The sequence below is a fragment of the Podarcis cretensis genome, assembly GCF_951804945.1.
Source record: "Podarcis cretensis genome assembly, chromosome: 2".
Lineage (NCBI taxonomy): Eukaryota > Metazoa > Chordata > Lepidosauria > Squamata > Lacertidae > Podarcis > Podarcis cretensis.
This window is the reverse complement of record NC_137171.1, coordinates 88,934,576-88,958,502: the sequence shown is the minus strand read 5'-3', so window position 1 is coordinate 88,958,502 and position 23,927 is coordinate 88,934,576. Positions and strand designations below refer to the sequence as shown.

Sequence of the window (23,927 nt, the reverse complement as noted above, 5' to 3'; positions counted from 1 at the left end):
GGAGACACATGTCTGCTTTCCTTTCAGAAAACAAGGGCTTGGCCAAAAACACTTAAGATGGCTGAACAATGAAGAGAGCCAAAGCCACCATTTATAGAAGCAAGTCTGAGTGCAGCCAAAGGCAAGTTCCTTCCAAAACAAAAACTGGGTGGGGGGGGGTGGAATATCCAGGCCAAATCCTGTTGTTGCTTTACTGGTGAGTATCCAAGTCTGTTCATCAAATTCAGAGCAATTGTCCAGAACTTTCAATGACATTACAAAGAGGGATTATTACATAATCAGTAAGATATGGCTTTGTTTCTCTTTGGCTCCCCAAACACATACTTATTCTTAGTAATAAGACGTCATCTCTGCTTCCAGGCTCTAAGCAAACCATTCAATAACTAGCAGTGTCCCACTAAACTATCAGTCATGAGCTCTGAGAAATGCTCTGAGAAAATCTGCTGACATTACCTCTGTCAGTTCTGGTTTGCATTGCACCCACAGGCTCATGCTCTTCTTCCCACCTTCAGCCTCTGGCACAGCCATGAGATCAGAAACTTTCACTTAACTTTTCAATTAACTGCAGTTTAGCATTCATCACAGCCAAACCCAAAACTTAATCTCAACTATAAGTGGGACCTTCAAAAAATGTTGAAGCATGGAGTGCTCCTTCTTCAGGATTCTCACCCCCATTTTCAATTTATCCTTCTGTCAGTCAGCTTTCCACAGCCGATGAGCATGCTCAATCCTCATCAGACTGGGCTTCCCACCCTGTGTGGGGCTCCCCACTCCTTAGATTATTTCCCCCTAAAGAATCAAATCTGTGTACAGTGGTACCTCTGGTTACGTACTTAATTCGTTCTGGAGGTCCGTTCTTAACCTGAAACTGTTTTTAACCTGAGACACCACTTTAGCTAATGGGGCCTCCCACTGCTGCCACGCCACGGTCACACGATTCCTATTCTCATCCTGAAGCAAAGTTCTTAACCCGAGGTACTATTTCTGGGTTAGCGGAGTCTGTAACCTGAAGCGTATGTAACCCGAAGCGTATGTAACCCGACATACCACTGTATTTCTGCAAACCATGAGGTTCCCCCAAGCCTGCTGATTATTTCCTTTTGTAAGTGGATAGAACCATTTTGGCTACATAAGCAATGGCATCTACTCCTACCAAGACTGGAATTGGTATTTGGTTGAGTGAAACAACACAGCTTCATAAACCATGGTTTGGTTGGCTTGTCTCGTTAAAGCATAGCTAAGCCTAGCCGGTTTATCTACTTTCAAGCATAATGCTGAAATATGGCCAACTAAAAAATGGAACTGAGGATAGTTGAAAATGGAAGCTCAAGCTTCCTTGCAACTGCACCAGGGAGAGAGGCACGCATGACCCCAAGGCACATTCACATAATTTGGTAATCCAAAACCTCAGTGATCAAAACACACACTAGAACCAGGATGGGTGGTCTCTAGGTCTGCCAGCAATTTCTTTTGCCTCCTAGTAATTTTGGGAGCCAGAGATTTTAAACAAAACATTAACTACTAAGCACACACATTACTAGAGGACTCACTCCTTTCCACTGTATAATGAACAGCAAAAACTTCTGGGCTTTGCTATTTTGAAAGAACATGCTTCAGTTTTACTTATCTCGTTTTTCTTAATGCACCTTTCAAGCAGATTGCCACATGCCATTTATACTGCCTTCTGCTTATCTGTTTTATTTTTCATTATGTGCTGCTCTGCAATGAACTGAGGATGTTTCAAAGTACAAGCAAAGTGTACTATGAACTGCAAACTCCTAGAGTGAAAGTTGCTTATATCACAATGTCTCATGTCTTTGAATGTGTAGAAGCAGTGGAAAGGATTAAAAAATCTTCAATTGTGACGAAATGTAAAGAACTTACGGTACATCTTAATGAGCAAAATGGCAATGCAGACTGCACCAGTATTTGAAATTATCTAGACATGGGTAAGACCCCTTGCCCTTTTTATCTGTATAATTAACACACTATGCTTTTGTACATATAAGCAGGGGAAGTAATGAGATCAGTGTGATCATCTCACAGAGGTGTGTTGGTTTAGTTAAGCCAGTACAAGCACAAGATACAACTCTTTTTATTTAGCTAGGTTCTCATCATTTCAGCTTGATGTTACATGAAGGCTTATACTGTAAGATCAGACACCAAAATCTGACTGGCTAATAATGCTGGAACAGAACAGTGCTCATAAATGAGTAAGAGGCAGAAACGAGCAAGTAGCACTTTCCTGTAGCAGATAGCACAGAGTCATCCTATCTTGCCTAAAGTAGCACTTTCCTGTAGCACAGGGGTCAGCAAACTTTTTCGGTAGGGGGCCGGTCCACTGTCCCTCAGACCTTGTGGGGGTCCGGACTATATTGGGGGGGGGGGAGAATGAATGAATTTCTATGCCCCACAAATAACCCAGAAATGCATCTTAAATAAAAAGACACATTCTACTCATGTAAAAACTCACTGATTCCCGGACTGTCCGCGGGCCAGATTTAGAAGGCAATTAGGCCGGATCCAGCCCCTGGGCCTTAGTTTGCCTACCCATGCTGTAGCAGATAGCACAGAGTCATCCTATCTTGCCAAACATGTTTAGGCTGCAATTTAGCCAAAAAGTGCAAAGCTTGCAGTGTTAAACTGAGGCTCTTTAGTATCAAAGCTGCCCACCTGTCACCTCCAGATTGACCCTACCATGCTATGGGTCAATTCATCTTTTCATTGTTGTCTGCATGTAGTATTACCTGGGATTCCCTAAAGACACATTGTGTCTCAGTTTAATAACCATGGTTTAAGATCCTGGCTTGTTCCAAGGCTGATAACCATAGTTTCCCAGTTAATATGGGAAACTGTGGGCTAATTGGAGACCTGCAGCTTGCATAAAAGGAGGTGTTATGGGGCTACCTAAGCAGGCAAAAAGCTTCTTCATATCTTGGCCAAGTCATGATCACCCAAACAAACCCAATGTCCCATAAAAACTGGGCTCTTCACAGGTGCAGTACACATTTTTAAACCATCATGAGATCCCAAGAATTGTTCCTGAGAAAGTGTGGGTATATTAAGTGGAGACAAAATTCACCACATAAATCTGTTTGAAGACATGTTTTCCATACCATGAAAGGAATGGATCTTTGAAGTAGGCGTGCTTGGAATACACTCACTATCAGACTGTCCCAGAAACAGGACATCTAGGCCTCCCTTTCATTGCTCTCTAGAGTCAAAACAACACCACACTCTTTAGGCATCAGGACTGCTTTCATAAACTAACAGAGCAGGAAAGAAATGGTGGCAGGCATCAACAGAATACAGATGAAGGACTGAAAGCTGTTATATCCTGCTGTAAGTATTGTTAATTCAGTAAGGAGAAGTGGCCTGGTTAAAGGTTGTTTTTGTTCGTAACAAACCAACTTCTGATCTCAATTAACACCCCTGGGGGTGAGCTAGCTAAAAGGCTAATGATTGACAATAATCCAGAAAGGAGCACAACCTTCCTGCTGCTTTCTCTTGATAAACTGCTGCTTTGATCATTACATCATCACTCCAGATGCAAGAGTGCAAAATGTTACTGTTTGGTGCTGGACAGAATTTCAGAGGCGACTAACTGCACCTGAAAACCTTACAGTATTAGGTGCAATTCAAATGACAAGTGCCTCTTATTTAAAATTCTGGGATACACAGAAGGCAGGCGTTCACAAATGCTATTCACACACATTTAATATTGCCTGGAGTACATCTGAATGTCTTCTGTTTCTACTTCATTTCAGCTCGTTATGTGCCGCCATCGACTATCTGCATCAGTGATTTGTTCTTCAGGCCACTTTCCCATCCACAACCAGAGCACACTTTGCCTGACAATGATGTCACAGCATGCAACGTCAGAATCATTCCATTGCCCTGACAATCACAGATGGAAATGTATTTTGTGTGGCACAATGGGAAGAGGTGCAGAAACAATGTGGGAAGGCACTGTTAACATCTTCATGTTGGCTCCTATTAAGAGCAACCATCCCAGGTTACACAGTACAGTTACACAGCAAATCTAGTGTATTATTAGAGATTTCATTGCATCACTAACAATGTAATCTGCTCTAAAACTGGAAACAGGGCCATAGCTCAGTGGTTGGTTGGCATCCATCGGGAAATAATGAAGGAGTGAGTCTTCAGGGATGAAGTCAAAGCATTAGAGAGTTACAGCACCTGCTGTGGCTGTAGAGGCCAATAGGGGAGAAGCATATTCTGTTGCAGCTGGGGCAGATGAAGGCATCCAGTTGTGCTGATGAAGGTATACCAGTGGTAAAGCACATAAAAATGATTATGGATTCTGCCCCTGGGATTTCTAGGTGTGTGTGTTAAATATCTCAAGTGGCATGGCTAAGGACGAAAAGCCATCTGAGATTATGGATGGCTGCTACCAGTCAGGAAGCGAAGCTTTGAGGACTAGCCGCTTCACACATTCATGACAACTAGGATACGTTACTTCAGTTGCCACTCAGTCACCAAGGCAAATGTCATGGTTTGTGGGTACAGACAAATGGAAATACAGATCAGAGCTGCTGGGATGATAAAAAGAACCAATAACAGCTAATGGATATATCTCGAAGGTGTCTGATAACATCTTTCTTTATGAAGTCTGCTACAATCTGCTTCATTTAGAGTTGGGCTTCCATTTAGGGGAAAAGAAAAAAGAAACAACTGAACAGAAACTAGATTTTATCATATTTGAAAGAGGAAATGAAGTTCTATGGTCAGTCACCAGAATGCTGGGAACAAAAGGTGAAACAGAAAGGGATCAGGATGTTTCTACAGAGAAAATGCTCTAAGCTACATAAAACTGCTAGTGAGGAAACTCACACTGAACTACTTGTTCTTTTCTGAGTGGCAAAACAGCAGAAACACCCCCCCCACACCCCTCAAAAAAACCTCTCATCATCTGTTGTTTCCTTACATTCCTAGCCACACACATGCACGCTGATGGTGAAACAGCAGCAAAGAAGACAGAAGTCTACTGTTTATGCACTTATGTGGGTACAGAACAGACTGACTCACTGCCTAGAGTCAACGTTGATTTCTCACTCTCCATAGCTCACCCACTCACTGGATTCTCCACTGCACCTTTAGCAAGATGGTACATTAAAATGGCTACTCCTGCCCTGATTTTAGACAAGTAGCATTCATAGGGTGCCCTCTGACATGCTAAGTGAGCCCCTGCTACGGCTTCAAGACACTTTCTCCTCTTATTTCCAGTCTCATCAACCCCCCTCCTTTCTTATGCGGCAACAGCATCATGACTAATTTAATTACTCCAGAGACTACTTAAGTAGCTACTTAATGGGTATGTGAGAATGTGGCTGAGAGACTGGCTGGTTGCACATGACAAGTTAAACCAAACCTTGACTTACCCAGACCAAAGGAGTACTCATTCCTGGAGAAGGGTTTGCAGCTGCTTTGCTCCTTCCTAGTTCTTTTGCACCATGCCAAGCAGGCTTAGTTTATCATGCCATCCAAACCAGGACTCGTGGTTAAGCTCCTATCCTCACTAACCAAGAGCTCTAACAAAATACAAGCCTTGATTACAACTTGTGGGTAAGTGGAACCTAACCACAAATCCCAGTTTGGATGGCACACTAACTCAAACCTTGGCTTTGCTCAGCATGGCAGGAAGAATTTGGAGGAGAAAAGTGGCTAGGGGCTCTTCTCCAGCAGCCCACACAGTTGTATGGTCTCACTAAACCAAGTTTTGGCTTAGCATTTCATGTGCACCAGGCCAATGTCTGCATTGCACACTAGAAATGGTTCTGGCATGACCTTAAACCGTATCCAAATAAATCCTAGAAAAAGCACTTCTGGGATCACCAACAGTCAGCATCAATAAGATAATACTTGGCTAAAGCCATGGTGCCCAACAACAATTTATGACTGTGGCACAGATATGCTCAAAGTGGTGAGGGAGTAGTCATCTGTTACATATGACCACTGCCCCAACTGAGCACCTGCCGCTACTTCCTGAGGCACACACTCCACTACAACTTCCCCTCCCTAGTCAGAAAGTGTGCCAACTGGCATCTCTCAATCCTTTTTATATGGGAAGAAGCCAGGGAAATCCTTTGGGACCAAGGGATAGCAATACTATAAACTCTCCACAAGCCTGGGAAAAGGGAGTAGGAAGGATGGATAGCTGAATGGAAACACTGGATTAGTAAGGAAGCTGGTTGTAGAGGAGCCTAGGACCTGTGTATGTGTTGTTTATCTGAAATCCTATGCATATGTACCTAGGAGCAAGTCCCAATTAGAAGTCAATGAGGCCTACATGCATAGGGGTGCCCTTTATGTCTATAAGCATTTAAGATTAGGAAACATTTATTCTTATCGTTAAAATGATTCTGTAATAGGAATATATTTTACTATACTTATGGGTCTACCAGTTATTTCCAAATTTCAAATCTTCTGCATATAACCTTGGGGTCATATAAGTCACTAGCCATCTGTGTAATTCTTAACAGTTTCCCTGAAGAATGTGTGATAGAAGATCCATTTTTAAATCAGAAAATTATTTTCAGCACAATATTTATTACCAACAAAAACTTTGGCAATCAGATGCAAGAAAATGCTACGCTGTTGCTTTTTGCAAATCCTTCTGTTGGCTAATCAGATCAGGATTAAAATAAGCATTTCATTTCTCTAAGAAACCGAAACATGCAGCCCACTTCTATATATCATGCTTTGCAAAGCAGAATTTGCAAACAGAGAATTTAACCTACACTTTCACCTATAGACAACAACAGCAACAAAGCCACTGATTTTAATTTTGACTTCAGTTAGGAGTTTCACTTGAGTGAATGTGGAATCAGTTCCTGAATCAAGAAAAAGAACTGTCTGTCTCTGTCATGGTACATGGAGCCTACTTGCCCTGAACATTCTTACCAAGAAGTGGTAAAAACCTATACTGAAAATTACTGTGAAAGAAAGAAAGCAAGAAAGACAGAAAGAAATTGTTTATCTCTTCCATTAGTTGCCACTGATTTCAGACAATGCTTTTGATACCATTATTTATATTTAGTTTGTGTTAATCTCTCACACACTTTTTGCACTTCAGAAGCATGCAGAACCACAACATTAATTTGAAGAGGGTACAAAGCAACCAGTCTGAACAAAATTAATGGATATCCATGGTTATGGTCACTCAACCTTTAATATGTAATTTGCATTTTGAATTTTTATTCTTTTACCTTGTGGCAGAAAAATGAAACTATGACCAAGTGGAAAATGTTTGCAATTTCATACTACTACTACTACTACTAATAATAATAATAATGCTATGGAGATGTGAATGAAGTTTGCTATGGCAACATCTTTAGAAAAGCAAAACAACAGAAAATGAGACTTTAAAAAATAAAATTAAATGCATATTTTTCCAGTTTGCTTGCAGAACAGGGAAATAAGACAAAGCATGAGCGATTGGGGGATGACAGCAGTTTTCAATAAACATGGATTTTGTGCTGCTTTTTAAGGAAGTCAAAGGTGCTTTCAATCAAAATTCAGAATAAAGCATTCCTCATTTTGATAGTATCCTTATCTGACTCCAATGAGGTGAACCCAGATTTTAAACAAAAGGGTGAGATTCAATGCAGTGAGTGTCAGCTTGCACAACAAAGCTTTCCCTTCCTCTCTCCTCTCCCCTGCAGCCTCCCCCCAGAAATGGCCCCAGTATCTGCTCTGGTGTGTTGGGGGAATCTTCTGGAGCAGATTTTGGGGGGGGGGGGGCTGCAGGGTGGAAAAGAGAAAAGAAAGTGTTAGTCCTGTTGAACGAGCAAATTTCCATTATGTATGTTGCCCAATAAATCTAATCTGAAGTGCTGTAACAGTAAATTATTCTGAGTGAATTATTCTCCCAAGTAGAGAAATTATATGTGTGCCTTCTGTAATAGGTAAGTAACATTTTCTGCTTTAAGCATTTGTCGGTTTTATTATCTTCCTATGTTCCCCTACATATGTTCATTATGACAGACAATTTCTCAGAAAAGACAGAATAAAGAGCAATTATTCAAAATTAAAGGAAGAAAACTATGTCATCTACTGGAATATTTGTAAAATATTGTGAGCAATCCAGGGCAATTTAGACATTCCTATCAATGGGGCCACATACTCTGGAGTGTACCTCATTCTTCGCAAGCTGAATAGTTAGAAATGTCCACACCCCTTAGACTGGCAATAAAATTATGAGAGCTGCAAAGTCTGGATGTAATGATGGGATGTGGCAGAGGCATAGTGGGTGACTGGAAATGGTGCGACTTTTCTGTAGATCATCTGAGGGCTGGCACTGCCAACATAGCACATTTGGGAGGGGGACAAAAAATGTTGTAAATGTTTGCAGATAACATTCCTAGAACTCTCAGTGACATATGGATAAACACAAACGAGGCATCAAGCTCCATGTACAAACATGCCTCCCCCCCATTTCACAAGCATCCCACCTTAGCTGCACTCACCCGTTGGAACTTCTGTCCCCTCCTCAATGCGGATGGGCAGTGCTGGTTCCTCCATAGGGTGAGGCACTGATAGAAAGTAATGAATGATGGTAGTATTTGACGCAAAATGATTACAGTAAGATGGTTCCTTCTTAGCATTATAGTTACAAATGAGACTGGCGATAGCTATGAGCAATCCACTTTCCATACTAAGAAATGACCTGCTTCAAAAAACAATCCTAAATCCTGACAAAGACCATCTCTGAGAATGCATTTCTGTCTGAAAAGGCTCAGATCATTCCACCATCTCTAAAATACTTGAGCACAACTGCCTTAAGAAGTAATTATACTTAAGGGCTATACACTACTCCCTCAAAATTAACACTGCTGCAGAGGATTTAATTCTGTTAAATGTCAAGTTTAAAAAAGGGAAAAGTATCTTAACTAAGAAGAGGATACTGTTCCAAAATTACTGTACATTTTAACAAATCTAGTATTTGACGATGTGCCTGTTTTAACTCTCATGAGAGCATTTAACTCCCATTTAAAAATTCATGCTGCAGCAGTCCAAAAAGCCAAAGCACTAAGCCACAAACACTATAGAGATTATGAGCAAAAATAAATGTATACAAAGATGTACATGAAGAAGAGTCTTCACAGGCTATCTGGAGATGCAGAAAAGGAAGCATCAAGACTTCCAGTTTTACTTTACTGATACATGCCTAAGCAGGTAATAAAAGGGCACACTGTTATATATTATATGCACACCCAGGTTTGTACACATATGAGATACATATGTGTACAAATCAAGACCCATGGCACTTTTTGCAGTCTGTGTATTTATCTCCCTTTTTTGTTGTTGCTATATCGCATTCCTTTTCTACATGTAGATCTGTGAAAGGTATTCACAGAGTGAGAAGGAAAAGGGCAAGGGGGGAAAGGAGGAAAATGCCCTGCTCAAGCAGAGGGCTGTAGAGGAACTGGGCTTGGAGAATGGACACCTGTTCTTCCTTTCTCTTGTCCTCTGAAGCACAACATGGCATTCCTCCTTGCTTTTTAAAAAACTTGAAGGAGGGGAAAGTTTGGAGCTAATGCCTCCTCTGCCCCCACCTTTACACAATGAGGAAGCATTACATTTTGCAGGTTAAATGGCCTTTGCAAAGAGCAAATTGAGCCCAAGGAATGGCTCAGAACAGAGTATTCTCTAAAGCCAATTCCTTTTCCCAATCCAGCGATGGGTACAGAAAATACACACCAGACTGGCCTTTAGCCTACCTCCCAACTCCAGGGGCCGAAAACTCATGTGTGGGTGCTGCTCTATGTTACTAACATTTCAAGGTAGCTGGAGGGCAATGAGCATGTGAAAACACTGTCTTCAGCCTGTTTTTGAGGGTTACTGGGAAGGCATGTGTGTAGTAGGTCATTTAAAAACACAAGACCCACAATTTCCCTGCATACCTCAGTGGTATGTAGGCATCCAGTCTGACCCTTTCCCTTCACTAGTTCTGCTGTCCAGCACATCCAAAGCACATCCACATGCAGCTAACCCTCATTTGAAAATAGGAACGGTGATAGTTTAATAGTTTAGAAACTCTGTCTCTCTATCATGCTAACCATCCAGAGAGGCCATGCACCTTACTGAGCTGGCCAATTATGACATCCAATGAGGCCAAGGGGACTGAGATTCTATGTTATGCTTGCTCCTCATTTCATGGGTTTGCCTGTCTAGGCTGGGAGTTTCCTCCAAGAAGCTAGTAGATCCCAGTTCTCCCATTCCTACCAGTAAACTTTAATTTTCTCTGGACAGCACCATTTTACCCCTAACCACTCACCAAAGTCCCTGCATTCAGTTGCCATTAATATTACTGCTATCAGGCTCACCAGGCGCAGAAAATGCTGGATCAAGAGGTGGCAATAATGACAGTGAGTGAATCACTTTAAACACTGCTCCCATGGAGAAACATCTTATTAAATGGCATCTGTTGGGACCCTTGCATGTTGCATTGCAGAGGATGAAATGTGCAAATGGACTGTGTGCCGCTGTACTGTAGTAGGAAAAACGCACAAAATGGGGTTCTATCGTCCATTTTTCTAATTTGGCTAACCATGCCCTGGGATGTATGGTTAGCCTTTGGCAGCCTTCCCCAACCTGGTGTCCTCCAGATGGTGTTGGCACTCCAAATCCCCTCAGCTCCAGCAAGAATGACCAATGGTCAGATGTTCAACTACAACTCCTCTCACCCCTGGAGGGTACTAAGTTGGCAAAGACTAGCCTATGGTGTGGCTGGCAGGCATCTCATACATCCCAAGAGGCAGAGGCAAGGAGGGAAATCTTCAAAACCTATACCCACATCTGTTGAGAATTAAGGCAGAAAGGAGGAAATTCTTCCATTTTCCTCATCGCAATATTTTGCAATGTCCCCTTAAATCTGAATGCACTGCAATTTTATCATGCAAAACAAGGCTATGGCTTGAAGGGAAATGATGTTTGCAATCAAATTTGCCTCTACAAATGGAGGTACTCAGTACAGAAATGATTACCTATGGAGAGTGTGCTGCACAAGCTGCTTTTTATTCTAGCTCAACTAGTACTCCAGCCCCATAAGAACATTTGTTACCATAGCTTTTAGCTACATGAACCCATTGTTATGCAAACATAAGGCAGCACTATAGCTAAATACTTACATACTTTTAAAAAACCCCACTATTGTTTTATTAGACCTTTACCCAGGGCTAACATTCCTGAGTTTGCCACTGAGTTAGTGTGCACAGAGAATGTCATATAAAACAGACTCCATACCACAAAGGAATGCAATAATTTTCCTCTCCAAAGCAGATTCTGCTCCATCAAAACAAAAACAAAAAACTTAAACTTAAGTGAATCCTTACTTTTATTAAATTTACAAGTTTAATTAAGTTTTTGAACACAGAGACAAATTTTCAAAAGAACTGTGCAGCTAGTTCAATGTGTCCAAGGGGTTTTTTAGTCCTGTGTTTCGCAAACAGTAGCCCTCTCGATGCGTGGTGAAACTGAAGGGAAACTCATAAGCAGTTTGAGATACGGCATGGTTATTACTATTAAGAAGGGTATGTGTGCATGAGTGTAAAGTCTCAGTGGGTGTACCCAAACTTATGGGCTTAGACAACGTCTTTGCAAATAACCAGCCAGAATTTGCAAGTAAGCCAAGTCCATGAGCAGAATATATAACTGTTTTACCGCAACCTGCTGCTCCATTTGGTCTGAGAATGATGCTCATGCAGAGGAAGGGAACATTTAGTAAAAGGAGTTGCATAATGCAACTAAAAAACAACATTGATGGCTGCTGGGACTGGCTCTCTAGCACAACCTAGTGGTTAAGACTCTTGCTCATTCATCCAGGGTGAGTCACTGTTTCATGTAAATAAATAGTTTGCCAGACCTCAAACTGCCCTGTGATACATAGATCAGCAGACTGACTGCATCCTGTTGCTGTTCTTTGAAGGGGAAGGGGACTGGTAAGTGTCTATATATACTTATATTCATGGCTGTCAACAAGTAATGCCAAGAAATCGTAGAAAAAGCTTACAATATCTACATACTATCTGAGGCCACACGCACATATGCACACGCCAACTTTGCAAATACTAACTTGGATTATGATATATAATCCAAGAAAAACAAAGTGTATTTCAGCACAGGAATGGCAGCAGGAAAATTTACACTGAGCTCGTACACTGATTTGCTCTATGGCCTTGGAGAAATCTCTTACAGTGCAATCCTAAGCATATTTACTCTGAAGTAAGTCCCATGTAGTTCAAAAAGAGAGAAAGGACTTACTCTCTAGTAAGTGTACCTGTGATTGCAGTGCTGATTACTCTTCAACTTCTATTTCTAAAATGAGGGCAATAGCAGTTACCTACTTGTTCACATGAAACCCAGCACTTTTGTCAAACTGCAAATTCAAGTCAGAGTTTGTTGGCTATTAATACTACGACAACGACAATAACTACTACTAACAGCGGCATTTCTAGTTTGGCCCAAATTGCTTGCTCTCTCAACCACTAAATTTGTAAATTTGAAACAACAGGAACCCCACTTCACAAAGTTGGTAAGAATATATGCAAAACAAAACACTGATCCAGAATGGGATGATCTGTGCACATGTTCTGATCACAGATCACCTTAACTATACACAGGAGTAAGAAGAGGCTCTGCTAGAGGGAGCAGACATCCACCTCCAGCAGCCCCAATTCTTATGTAGTTCCCACCCTCTAATAATAACAATAACAATAATAATAATAATAATGCTGAGTATTTATCACTACATGACAGTAGCTTATTTTCTGCAAGCAGTTTTACTCTCCTATGAGCAGATGGTGAACATTTGGAATTCTGGAACATTTGAGCTGCACTGCTATTATTTCTCTATTTTCATTAACGAGCGTTAATAACACTTACATGAAGAAGAGTCTCTCCAGAATGGATTTTCTCTTCCTGTTTCAGAAAAAGAAAAAATAAAATAAAATAAACAAAAACAAAACAAAACAAAAAATAAGATGCTAATGGAGGGGAAAATATGGACATAATCCTGCCAGATATGAATGCCACATGTGTGTTTAAGAACTCCAGATAACAAAAGAGTCTGCACTACCAGGCAACTGTTCCTCCCTAATTTTCTGCTTTAATCTTTCATACGTGCCAGCTTTTAAAAAATGAAATTCTGGCAAACTGTCTCAAAAGTCAAACTTAAGATCCAGAAAAATTAAGTTCCTGCAGCAAGACAGGAAGGCTTATCACTTTCCCTGGGATTTGTGCATCATTGTCTAGGATCTCCATTGTTTACAGCCATTTTCTAGCACAGAAAGGTCCTCTGTGGCCTACAATGAAAAGCTGGAAAACAGCTTAGGAACATAAGAAGCTGCCTTAACCAGGTAAGTTTGTCCAGTTAGCCCAGTATTATACACTCTTGACTTGCAGTGGCTCTTCAAAGTCTCAGGAAGAAGTATTTCTCACAACCTTCTACCTGGTCCTTTTTAATCTAGAGATGCCGGGGTCTGAGCCTCATACCTTCTGCTTCCAAAGCATGTGCTCTACCACTGAACTCTATTTCTGGCTTTGGGGCACAACAACTGTTTCTGGATCTCTTCTTGCCAGAGATCTAGTCTGCAAATAGGTAGAGGGATCAGTAGAACTCTGTAACGGTTCTCAACTACCTAGTTAGATCCTGCAAAGCAAATACTGTACCCTCTTCTGGGTCCTATAGTGGATTCTGCTGGCATAGGGCAGGGAGCTGGCTCAAGTATGAGAGGGTGGACTGAAAGGCAGAGAGAATGGGATCAGAAACTGAAGAGTACCAGGGCATCAAATTTCTCCCCAAGTCTGCAGTTTTGTCCTAAAGTCTGCAGTTTTGACAGGCCTCTACTACAGTGTCCCTTCTAATGCCCACATTCTGGTAGCAGCCTGAAGTCTTATCTATAAGCAAGAGTTAAAATAACCTGTGCTAAGGAATTTGTGCAGTTCTGCAAGAGATGGGGAAGAAGTAGAGATAGTAACAAAATGTATTTCGTGTCCTGACAATCTCTAACTGAAAATAAGCTGCATTCTATTAAAATAGCTAAACACCTCTTCTGTACTTACCAAGGCAGGATGTGGTGTATTGAGTCACTTCTGCAAGTGCACACCAAACATTTAAAGCACATCTGTCCAAAGAATCCTGGGAATTGTAGTTTACACTTCACAGAGCACAATTCTTGACATCCTTAACAAATATCTCCAGGATTACCAGGATTATTTGGGGGTAGAGGAGAATTTGCTTTAAATGTTTGGAGTATACACAACATCAGGCTGAAGTGTAGTTTCAATGCTATAGTCGAACTATTGTGTACTTAAGCATGGCTTGGATATAGGCTGAGGTTTGGATATAAAGCTGGGTTTCGTTAAGTCTAAAGGCAGTCCTAATATAGAAAACAAATTCCTCCAGCTGCAACTGGAGTTAACTACTATAAAATTTGTTGTGCATGCCAGGCTAAAGCTAAAGTAATTCATACAGGGGGCTAGAAGCTACTTGTCCATTAAAAATACACTTTGTTTCTGCTAGGCAAGGGGATATATGTGGGAATGTGCAGTTATTCTACATTCAGTTTCAACAGTTTAACAGGTCTATTAAACTTGGCAGTGTGTATAAAACTGAAAAAATTCAGAACAATTTGAACACAATGCTGTATCACAAAGCCACAGAGCTGGGCTTCTCATTCTGTGGACATTGAAACATTGTAGCTCTTGGTGTTATTTTTATCTTTCTATAACTTGCTTTAGGTGGAAAATATTTTTAAGTCTAAGCTACTGCAAGCTCTTAGATCTTGAACCTCTGCAACATCTGGAATAACTTTCTGAATTAACAATAATTAAATAAAATGATAATGGTGGTGGGGTGGTGATGATATTGTTAAAACTAAAAGTAGTTGCATTAGTAATAACAATAAAATTAAAAATAATGATATAAATAATAATTTAAAAGAATCAATTCAGCATTGAAAAAAAACAGTATTATTACTTCCTCTGGTTGAACAAGCCAACTTGCTCTTAAAAGGAAAGTCACAAGTCAATGATAAAATATAATTAATATTCAAACCCCAATTTATTCAGAGATACAGTACAGGACACATCTTGAATGAGAATAGATGGCACTGTTTTTCAGACATTTCATTCCCCTCAAGAAATCATTTGACATTTAAAAGTACCACTGTAATTTAAAACAAATAGATTTAACATGAGTTAAACAAGCTCCAGTAAGTTCAATAAGGCTCCCAGCCCATTGAAGAGACTGGCATACCTGTGCATTGTCTCTTATGAGTACTGGGACAGTTGCACATCTTACACAATGGCAAATGAAAGTTTCACACCATACACATATGAGTTGGAGACCTTGGCACTGGTGTATATGTTTTTGAAAAGTGATTATTTGTAAAGCAGCCCTTAACAGTAGAAAGTGCTTTAACTGGGATTAGACAACAGCCTCTGCTTGAAACGTTAAGAGTATTGTTAGGGACAGGGCACACATGCAGTGCTTCTATGAAGCAAAAGTCTTGAGGCAAGCTGCATCTACAAAGCAAGCTCACATTCACAGCTGCACTAGCAAAGCAAAGTTAATTTTGTAAGGATGCTGAGACGGGGAAGAAGTATATAGAGAAGGCTGCCCTAAACTATATATGAACAGGCTTTAACTTGCCACAAGGAAAAAAATAATCAATCCCTGCTAGAATCATGTTTGAGCTTGAAGGCAAAAGTAGAAAATAATGGGACAAAACTGAAATGCACCAGGAGGGGGTGCCCAGAAGTATATAATCATGATTATTACTACTGCTACATATAACGTATTTTGTACTGCAGACAGACCTAATTGTCCTTTGAGTTACTTCTATGAGCAAAGCAACCAATAAATATTATTAATAAGAGCAGTGCAGTAGTAGATATTTGCTTCTGGCCTTTAAGCCCTGCTTAACTGAGGAATACTTACATATCTGGTGGAAAGGAAGCTGGTTAGCAGAGCTGGAGCATCCTGCTGCCATGGCACTTTTGTGTAGCTTTGCCTTGCTAGCTTTGCCTTGCTAGAACTTTCACGGCCCCCACCCTATAGTCAGCTTTCATTTCCCCCCTATCTAAAAACTGTTATAAATGCTGAGGATGCTTGTTCATTGGTTGATGAGACTTACAATGGGAACAAAAAGACCATATAGAAAGAAACAGAGGCAGGCTAAGTAGATAAATGTTAGGCAAAAATACGAAACAATGAAGCTAAATGAGTGGATCAAGCCGTGTCGGATTTCTAGCTCCTTTCTTCGGCCTTTCCTCCTCAGTCACTAGGGAGCTGGAGCTTTTGCCTCTGCCCACTGCCTCGCCTTTATCCTTACCTCATGTCTCTGCTTACTTCACCTTCCTCTGGGCAGCCTGTCCCTGTTCTAATGTTAGCTACAGGTGGGAGGGTAGCGGGGAAAGAATGCCCTTGTGACATCAGCAGCCATTGTCTCAGGCTTCTCTCCTCTGTTCCTTAGGTGTGCAAAGAAATCTGAGTTGAGGGCAGGCTGCTGATGCCACAAAAGAACTGTTCCTCCCCCTTAAGCAGGGACACTTCCCGCTCTCCTGCCTAGTTACTAGAGGAATAGGGCATTTAGGTGGCGCTGTCTCCCAGCTCAAGATCACAAGTTCCCCAAGCACAGTCTTTAGCCTTCTCCCTCTCAGTTTTCTGAAGAGAAGTTGTTCAGGAGGAGGTTTGAGCAGAAGGAGGGACTCCTTCTCAGGACACTAGTCCCGCTCCCCAAATCTCTTGCCTTCCTAATCCCCACCCCTTGCCACCTCCACTGAAATAATTCAAAGGAAGGAAGGGGAGTGGGGAGAACCAAGCATATGTTTACAGAAGCGTTAGTGCTTATATGCTTATCATCATACTACACGTGACATTTAGTGGTCCTTTTGACTCCTATCGTCTTCTCCCACAACTTAACTTGCCTTCATATTCCCCTCCTCTCCTTCTTCTGTCCTGTCTCTCTTTATATATTTGTGTGTGTGTGCCTTTTCTATGGTAGCAGGGTAAAAAGAGGGGCATTCTATATGGGGAAGATAACATTCTTTCAAGAGCAAGAACAACAAGGTTCCTTCCTTTCTCTCCAACCATTCTTACCATATGCAACAGGATTCTGAAATATTTGGATCTGAACATCCAGATGCTCCACATCCCCTCTACCATTCCACCACCATTTCACCATTTGTGTCAAGCACAGTATCTTATCTCACTACTTCAGCACTTAAGTCATGTGATCATCAGACGATATCAAAGACTAGCAGCATCTTGAACCATTTCCATAGAACAGTTTATTTTCACATTCATTTACAAACATTTACCAAAACAACGCTAGCCACTTTCAGCACTGTGTAACGGAAAAGTGTCTTGTCCTACTGAGATGTCCTGAATTTATGGTTTGGTAAATTATATACAAGATTAAACTCAGATCTGTATCACAGGATATTTCATAACCTCTTTCCTCCCCAGGGCATAATAGCAATATGATGCCTGTCTATGCCACATCATTATTTTCTTGAAGATCAATTACTTCACAGAGTCATTTACACTACCACACTGAAAACAAAAATGTGTTTTTTATTCTGTTGGATATGACAAATAGAATTTTGATATGGATATTAGAAAGGTTTGTTGCTGACTTGACGGATGGCCACACAACCCCATTGATACATGTGGGGAGCTGATTGTAGACATTAAAACAGTTGTGTGGAGCCCCAATTCCACAGATGCATTTCAACAGCACCCCTACTGCTATGTCTTAATTGGGCCTCACTTTGTAAAAGATGTGCCACATGCACAGAGAAGCAGCAAACATAAGTGATGATGCCTTCAAGCAAGTACAGAACATTTTCACAACATGATGCTGCTCAGACATGTAATCCAATCCATGTATTCCAAGGGAAGGAAATCACTTCCCTCCCACCACGTTCACCAGCCTGGAAGTGGGGGAAATCCTTCCCATTCCCAAGTGTAATGATCAATTAGAACACTGACAAGCAACCTTTATGGCAAAAGCACCACAAGTCAAGCACAAAGTGTGAGACAGTGCAACACTAACATACCTTTCAAGACATAGGATACTTCCAGGGTTTGGGGTGATTTTGGCTCCTTTCAATAGTCAAACCTAATAGTTCTCTACTGGACAGTGTTCTCGAAGCTACTAACATGAGTTTGACCAAACTGCAGGAGGCAGTGGAAGACAGGAGTGCCTAGCGTGCTCTGATCCATGGGGTCAAGAAGAGTCAGACATGACTAAACAACAATAACTCTCTGGCTATTGTCCAGAAATGCCACAAACTCTAACACTAGGTGCAACCATGCCACAATTTGGCCACCCACTTATGAGCATGAATGCCTCTCCTGACATTCTAACATGTAGGCTCTACTCAACAAAAGGCTTCTAGTTACACTTTTCTAGATACAGCAGTTTTAAATGCCTCAAGAAATCTTGGGAGGCAGAATGAAGGCTATATATATCCCACTTTCCCCCTCCACAAAAGGAGGTGCTCAAACCAGCTTTCACAAACAGAAATGCAAAACATAAAAATAACAATAATCCAATAATTAAAACAAATGATCAAACTAAAAACTGCACCAAAAAACAAAGCACAAAACCACATCACTCACAATACTACATTTTATAATGCCCTTATTTCCCATCACAGAGCAAACAACAGCATAGGATGTGTGCTTTTGACTGAAGTATGGTGCAGTAGGAAAAGGGGTGAATAGACTTCCCAAGTGCTGCTTGACCAATCCAATTGGCAGCCTCACTTCAGTTACATTACATTAGAAAATAAAACATCAAAAGTTCCAATCACACAGCTCCAAAGTCATGCGTAGCTTTGCCCTCATTACCCTGTGGGCCATATTTGAGAAGTCACTGTGGGACTGGAAAACCTTTGCTGAAATAACCCTGAGAGAGGCAGGCTTATAGTTCACCCAAGCCCTAATAAAGCAACATGATTCTGATAGGTCTATACCCCATTCACCTATTTTTAGTATTCTCATCAGGCATTTCTTCATTTCCCCCATTAATCAGTTATCAGACTCTTATGTCTCAGTCCATTCTCCCCTTCCCATAAGAAAAGAGGAACAGAAGAAATTCTAATGATATTTTATTCCATCATGGCAAAAAAACAATACCTAAATGATATCACATTGCACTCAGTTACTCCACTGTAAATTAGCCTTCGGAGAGTTGCTTCAGCTTTACACCAAAATCTCCTGCTTATATCTCTTTAACCAAAGCTGCTCATTTTATGATCAGCTCAAAGACCAAGACTTCCGGCCATTTGTTCACTTACTAATGCTCTAATATTCTATAGGCCTCATCCTGGAATTATACAGTTCTATCCAATGCAATTAAGAGATTTCTGAAGATAATTCTGTCTAAGTTTGCATACTGGAGCCCATCCATGATATAGCCCAGGGGGAAAAGCAACAACCTATTCCCCCCACCCATTACCATTCTGTAACAATGTCTTTGCTGGTCCAGTCTCACATACTGCCCCCTACAGGATGGGATGTTATTTGCCACACTTGCTTTTGCAGGCTGCCAAAGGTTATGTCATTCTTGGGTGCCAGTGCTATAAGGAGATTAGTGCAGAGGAAAGTGGGAAAGGAAAATGAAAGACCTTGGGGGAGAGGGTATAAGGTGACTGGAGGGCAGAGGGAGGCGTGAAAAGCAAAAGGGAGTGACAGATTTAAAAAAGAAGAGAAATCAATATTGGGAAGATTAAAGGAGAAAGAGGTAAAATTGAAAACAGAGAGAAGCAGACCACCACAGCAAACATATAATTTCCCCCTCTGAACAGTACATTCACCTTCAGCATTTGCCTTAAGTAAATGACATTGTTATTACAGTAGATCCGTCCCTACTGTAAAAGATCAGTTTCCAAGCAATGTCTTCCAGGAAAATATTCCCACCACATTCCAAAGTCAAATGGTGCTAGAGAGATTATTTGTTTATTCAAATATAAATCTAGACATACAAAATCATTTGCCAAGGACACAGAGGTCTGGCCTAGACTGGGCTATATTTCCCTCCCCTCAACCACTGTGTATGAATAACCCCACATTTTTAATAAGCTCATTCACTAAAAACAAAATATCCTTTTAAAAAATAAGAGATTCCAAAATCTTAGCCAGCAGCAACTCCAAATTACTATTAACATGACAAACCTATTTGGTTCTTTCAGCCCAACCCTTAAGACAGTCTCTAACACAGAGGAACAAGAAAGTACAGTGGATACCAAAAGAGCCCATTAAGCACAACTGACTTTTCTTGGCACACTTTCTTAATGCCTTTCTTGATACGGTTAAAAATTAGTCACTATGAATGTTTTTTTTAAAAAGAATAAGCAAAGCTCTATATCCACATTGGGAAGAGCGACAAGGACGTTCAAGATTTCAAAACAGGCAGCTCTGTTTCTTCACCATCACACCTGGCTCTTCATTTCACAGTATATATTACTTATTTTTAGAACACTAGAGACAGAGAGCTTAAAGAATACATACTTAGAAATAAGGTCTGTATTAAAGATAATGGTCTTTTCTCCCAAAAACATTCAGCATTAGGCAGCAGCAGTAATAAGAATGTCTAGTTCAGACATTCACCTTGGTAAAACGCAGGTTGTATAGGTAATGAGCACTTTGTTCTCCTCTAAACAAAACAGTATAAAAAGAGAAGCATATCCTCAATTGGCCATCTGCTGATCTTTACACGTATGCAAAGTGCCTTCCTCCTCATGCTCTTATATGGAAATTTAGATGGTGCTGCCTCAAAAGTCTGTATCCTTCCCTTTTGTTAAACGATCACACACAGAGATGAATATTCATCACCTTAGTGCTGCCTTCTGATCCCAGGAACAGCGGTGGAAATCCAGAATCACTTTATTGACACTGAAGTGAGCTGGAGATTCGGTTCTTGCCAGCAAACTTTCTAAGAGTATCACAATCCCTTTCCTTTCACCACTCCAAACCCAAAGAAAATGAATGAACGAGTGCACAAGAGGGCAACTGCAGTCCAGTTAAAGATGTACTAACACCAACCCTGTAGCAATGCTAGCGCTTGCCTTTTCTGGTAGATTTTTAGTAGCAGAGAACAGCGCTGCTTAAATATAATTTAATCGCACACTGCACGGAAGAGAAAGGGAGTGAGGAGGGCCAAGCACATGCTCATCACACATACAAAGGCAGAAAACGCACTAAAACCAGGAGGAAAGCGTTAGCCGCACCAGCAGACAATTCCACTTAGCTGCTATCTGTTATTTAAAAGTTAACACAAGGTGTCGGAGGGCGGCGGCGGGGAAGAGAGGTAACTGCTGAGAGACCCCATACAGCCAAACCAGAAAGGTGCACATGCACGCACGTTTTAAAGGGGAGGGGGGACACCAGACAAAAGGAAAACCGCCATGCGCTCGCTCACTCCCTCGCTCTCAAAAAAACCCCCCAAAAAAACAAAACACAGAAGCAATGCATCCTAAAAGTAAATAGCAAAGGACAAATACAAATCTCTAAGGAAGGGGAAAAGGGGTGGGGGTCGGATAAGGGAAGGTAGGTGGGTGGGTGGGCTTCTCAGCCTACGGTGAAACCTGGCCAAAAAAATCCCCGACCCCCTGATGGCCAGGATTTCTTGCTTCCCACCTTGGCTGAGGGATGCCCCTTAGAAAGAGTAAGAAGCGTTTCTTTTCTTCAGAGTAGCTCCCCGTTTTCCAGTAAATGACAAGAGGCGATCCATATGCCTCCGACTCCCTTTGTTCCTAAACGCTACGAGAGCGGAAAAGAGAGGGAAGGAGAGCGAGGAAGAAAGGGAGAAAAGGGAGCCACCGACAGAGAGAAAGCAGAGCCGCGAAGGCTGGGCTTAGGTCCTTCCCTGTGTGCCTTTGCTCTCCCAATATATATGTAATCATATATATATATCTATATCAAAAATCCCTCGGAAAAGAGCCTCGGGTACCTGTAGCAGCGGCACCCCTCTGACCAGGTATCTGTCCAGCGCCTTAGCTGCCCGTGGGTCTGTCCCGTGTGTCCCGGGGAGAGTGCCAAGGCGGACTAACAGGGCTGCGAGGGAGGAAACGGTAATTTATAAGCGCTTTCTTCCTGACCTCTCGTGTCTGTTGTCTAATGAGCGAGCGCCGAGCATCACCCATCCTGCTGAGTGGAAAAACACCAGCTCGGCCTCGTCTTTGGCGGGGGAGGCGGGGAGAGGGAGGAGGGGGGAGCGGGAAGGAGGGGCCATCTTTCCGTCAGTCCCTTTCGACGCACACGGGGGGGGGGGGACGGGCGAGGAGAGAGAGGAGGGGAGGCTCGGCTGGCAGGCGGCCCGGAGGGCTGCGCGAGGCGGGGAAGGGCCGCCACAGGCGCGGGGAGGAGGAGGAGGAGGTGGGAGCAGCTGCCTGGCCGGGAAAGAGAGCCAGCAGCTCCGGGCGTGTGCCAAGGAGGCGGGAAAGTCGCGTCTTTATTCCCCCCCACTCCTATTCCCTCCCCCTATCCACCCGCACCCCCCCCCCGGCGGGTGAGAGAAAAGGAGAAACGGCGCGCGCGCGCTCGACAGGAAAATGGGGCAGATTAACCGTCGAGACTGCCGTTGTGAGGGCGCTGCAGAAGGGGGCTTCCTCCCTCCCTCCCTCTTTCCCCCTCCTCAGGCTGTGAGGAGGCGCACCAACGCTATAATTTCGGCTCCCCATGCTCTACAACGCGAGGGTTTCTGCCTCCTCCCCCCCCCCCCCAACTTCCCAATCCCAGGTTAGAGAGAAAGGGGAGCGGGGTGAACAGAAGAAGAAGAGGGCGCCATTTCGCAAACGGTCGCGAAATCCCGGTTTGCCGCCGGGCGTCGGTCGCCTCAGCGCGGAGCGGCCGCCCCAATGCAGCTCCCCCATTGGCTGAGCCGGGCGCGCGCCCGCTCTCAAACACGTGTTCGCCGCCTTCCTTGCTTCGGTGGGGGGTGTAGGCTTGAAGCACCGAAATGTGTGGGCTGTGGAGCTGAGTGGGCTTCAGTGAACCCGCTCCAATTATTATTATTATTATTAAAATTATATACCGCCCTTCATCCGAAGATCCCAGGGCGGTGTGCAACATTAAAAACAGAATTTGCATTGCATAATAACAAAAGACAATAAAACAATAAGGGGGGGGATCTAAATAACACCCCCCCCACATATTTAAAATGCCATAGACCAGAGGTTCCCAATTAGCTAAGTACAGGAGACCCTGATTTTTAAAAGCCAAGCCATGGGCCCCATACTTTTGAAAATGTTATCTCTAAGGTGGTAGTTTTGTTATTTGAATGGTAACATGGATCCCCTGGGTGGGTTGCATGTCCCTCCTGGGGTCTGCGGACCACCAGTTGGGAACCACTGCCATATATTGTTTAATGGCCTGGATAAAGAATGTTTTTGCCTGGCACCTAAATACCGGTACATATAATGATGGCTCCAGGTGAGCTTCTCTAGGGAGAGCATTCCACAGATAATTCCAATGCTATAAAATGAATTGTATGCAAAATGAGTATGTGTTTTAAGTGCATTTTTTTCTGGGGAGAGGATCTGTAGCTTTCATCTGATTCTCAAAGGGGCGTGTGACTCCTACCCCCCCCCCATGTTAAGAACCAGTGGTCTAAAGTGTATGTCCAATAGTAGTGAGTTGACATGTATAGTTGAAGGAAACTGGATGGCCACCAACTTGGGTGGTTTAGACAAATAACTGGAGGATAAGGCTATCAACAACTTGCCATGATGGCTATGTTTCACCCGTGTTGGAGGCCTCTAAAGACCAGTTGCGCAAGTAGGGAGAGTGCAGTTGTGCTCTTCCCTTAGCTGGCATCCTACGGGTGTAGGGTTGGTCACTATGAGAACAGGAAACTGCACTAGATGGGCCTTTGGTCTGATCCAACAGTTCT

The 23,927-nt window shown here is 42.4% G+C and overlaps 1 protein-coding gene across 9 annotated transcripts in view; it reads right to left on the bottom strand.

Annotated features, from left to right (window-relative positions):
• The window catches only part of SLC6A6 (solute carrier family 6 member 6), a 58,612-nt gene extending 36,454 nt beyond the window's left edge, over positions 1–22,158 (bottom strand). The window contains exons 1-3 of one of the 9 annotated variants that reach the window (XM_079964514.1): positions 21,987–22,091; positions 12,907–12,942; positions 8,490–8,555 (exon numbers count right to left, since the gene is read on the bottom strand). In XM_079964514.1, coding sequence (XP_079820640.1) covers positions 8,490–8,544 — 55 coding nt within the window. In that variant the 5' untranslated portion in view covers positions 8,545–8,555; positions 12,907–12,942; positions 21,987–22,091. The other 8 variants (XM_079964522.1, XM_079964516.1, XM_079964518.1 and 5 more) reach the window with 8 other exon arrangements.
• Between the last annotated feature and the right edge of the window lie 1,769 nt (positions 22,159–23,927).